The 1,181-nt window shown below is 38.7% G+C and overlaps 1 protein-coding gene across 1 annotated transcript; it reads right to left on the minus strand.

Annotated features, from left to right (window-relative positions):
• On the minus strand, positions 1-1,010 carry LOC140972626 (thaumatin-like protein 1). The gene is made up of 2 exons (XM_073435019.1): positions 959-1,010; positions 1-668 (listed from the first exon to the last, which is right to left on the minus strand). The coding sequence occupies exons 1-2, from the start codon at positions 1,008-1,010 to the stop codon at positions 1-3; spliced, it is 720 nt and encodes a 239-aa protein (XP_073291120.1).
• Positions 1,011-1,181: the final 171 nt, after the last annotated feature.

Below are 1,181 nucleotides of genomic sequence, written 5' to 3' on the forward strand. Positions count from 1 at the left end.
TCATGGACAGAAGGTAACGAGGTAATTGCCTCCGGCCGGACACGTGAACAAGCTAGATTTGTCATCATAAGCATAACTATACGCCTGAGGACACTGCCGCTTGAAAATATCTGAGTAATACGTCGGCTTGCACGTTTGCGGACCGCCATACGGGCCGGTGCAGCAATACTGCGGCTGGTTGAAAGCAAAGCATGCGCTCTTACACCCTATCACACCACCACTTCCGTCCCTCACCGCCAGTTCATTAGGGCATCCACGATTATTGATATCGACTGGGCAAATTGCGGTGGGACAACCGCCGCTCTGTGGCGCCACGGCTACGGGGAAATTGAAGCCGTCGACGAGGCTCAGGTCGTAATAATCTTTGTTACCGTCTCCGTTGAGAGTGAATTCGATCAGAGATACGGGAGGGGTACCGCCGGCTCCGTTGCATGCGACTTGACCCGATCCGCAATCTCCGGCGAGACAATGGAATCTACCTTCGAAATATGAGCAGGTGGATCGAGCCCAAATCCTTCCCGACCATCCGGCGGGTGCATTGAGGTTTGTTGAAGTTTGGCTTCTCAATTCAAACCCAGTTGAAATTGCTCCCCCACGGCTAGTTAATGTTGCAGGCCAAATAGTGTAGGGGCAATTGTTTCTAATTGTGAATATTGCTGAAGTACCTCCTGAAAAAACCAACAAATAAATTAAATAAATATTGTTTATTATTCTTATATGAACATTTAAACAAAATGTATTTTCGAATATAATATGGCAATCATATTCTACATAAATTTTCAAAAAAATCACAACAAAGTTCAATAAGACAAAAATAGATCCTAAATAACATGAAGATAATATTGTTGTAATTGCTCCCTCAAACAAAATTTGTGTATAAACCATTTTCTATAAAAAAATTTAATTAAATAATTCGTCAAAACAATTATGTACAATAATTAAAAAAAAAAAAGTTCACCATAAACATAGCACAATAGGGAAACGATTAAAAGCGAAGAACTGAATCTCATCGTAGTTTATGACTTCGAAATTGATTGGATATAATATTTAAAGTAGTCTACGTTATGGTAATGAAATAATAATTTTCCTTTGGATTGATAAAATCTTACATATATATTCTTAAAAGATATATATACACATAAAAAGTTACCATTCTTTGTTTAGTCAAACAATAATATATA

Source organism: Primulina huaijiensis, chromosome 1, assembly GCF_012295235.1.
Source record: "Primulina huaijiensis isolate GDHJ02 chromosome 1, ASM1229523v2, whole genome shotgun sequence".
Classification (NCBI taxonomy): Eukaryota; Viridiplantae; Streptophyta; class Magnoliopsida; order Lamiales; family Gesneriaceae; genus Primulina; species Primulina huaijiensis.

Coding starts and splice junctions, on each gene's coding strand:
- LOC140972626 (XM_073435019.1), bottom strand. CDS start 1,010: ATGAGATTCAGTTCTTCGCTTTTAATCGTTTCCCTATTGTGCTATGTT. Junction 669..958: donor CCTATTGTGCTATGTTTATG/GTGAACTTTTTT, acceptor TGGTTTTTTCAG/GAGGTACTTCAGCAATATTC.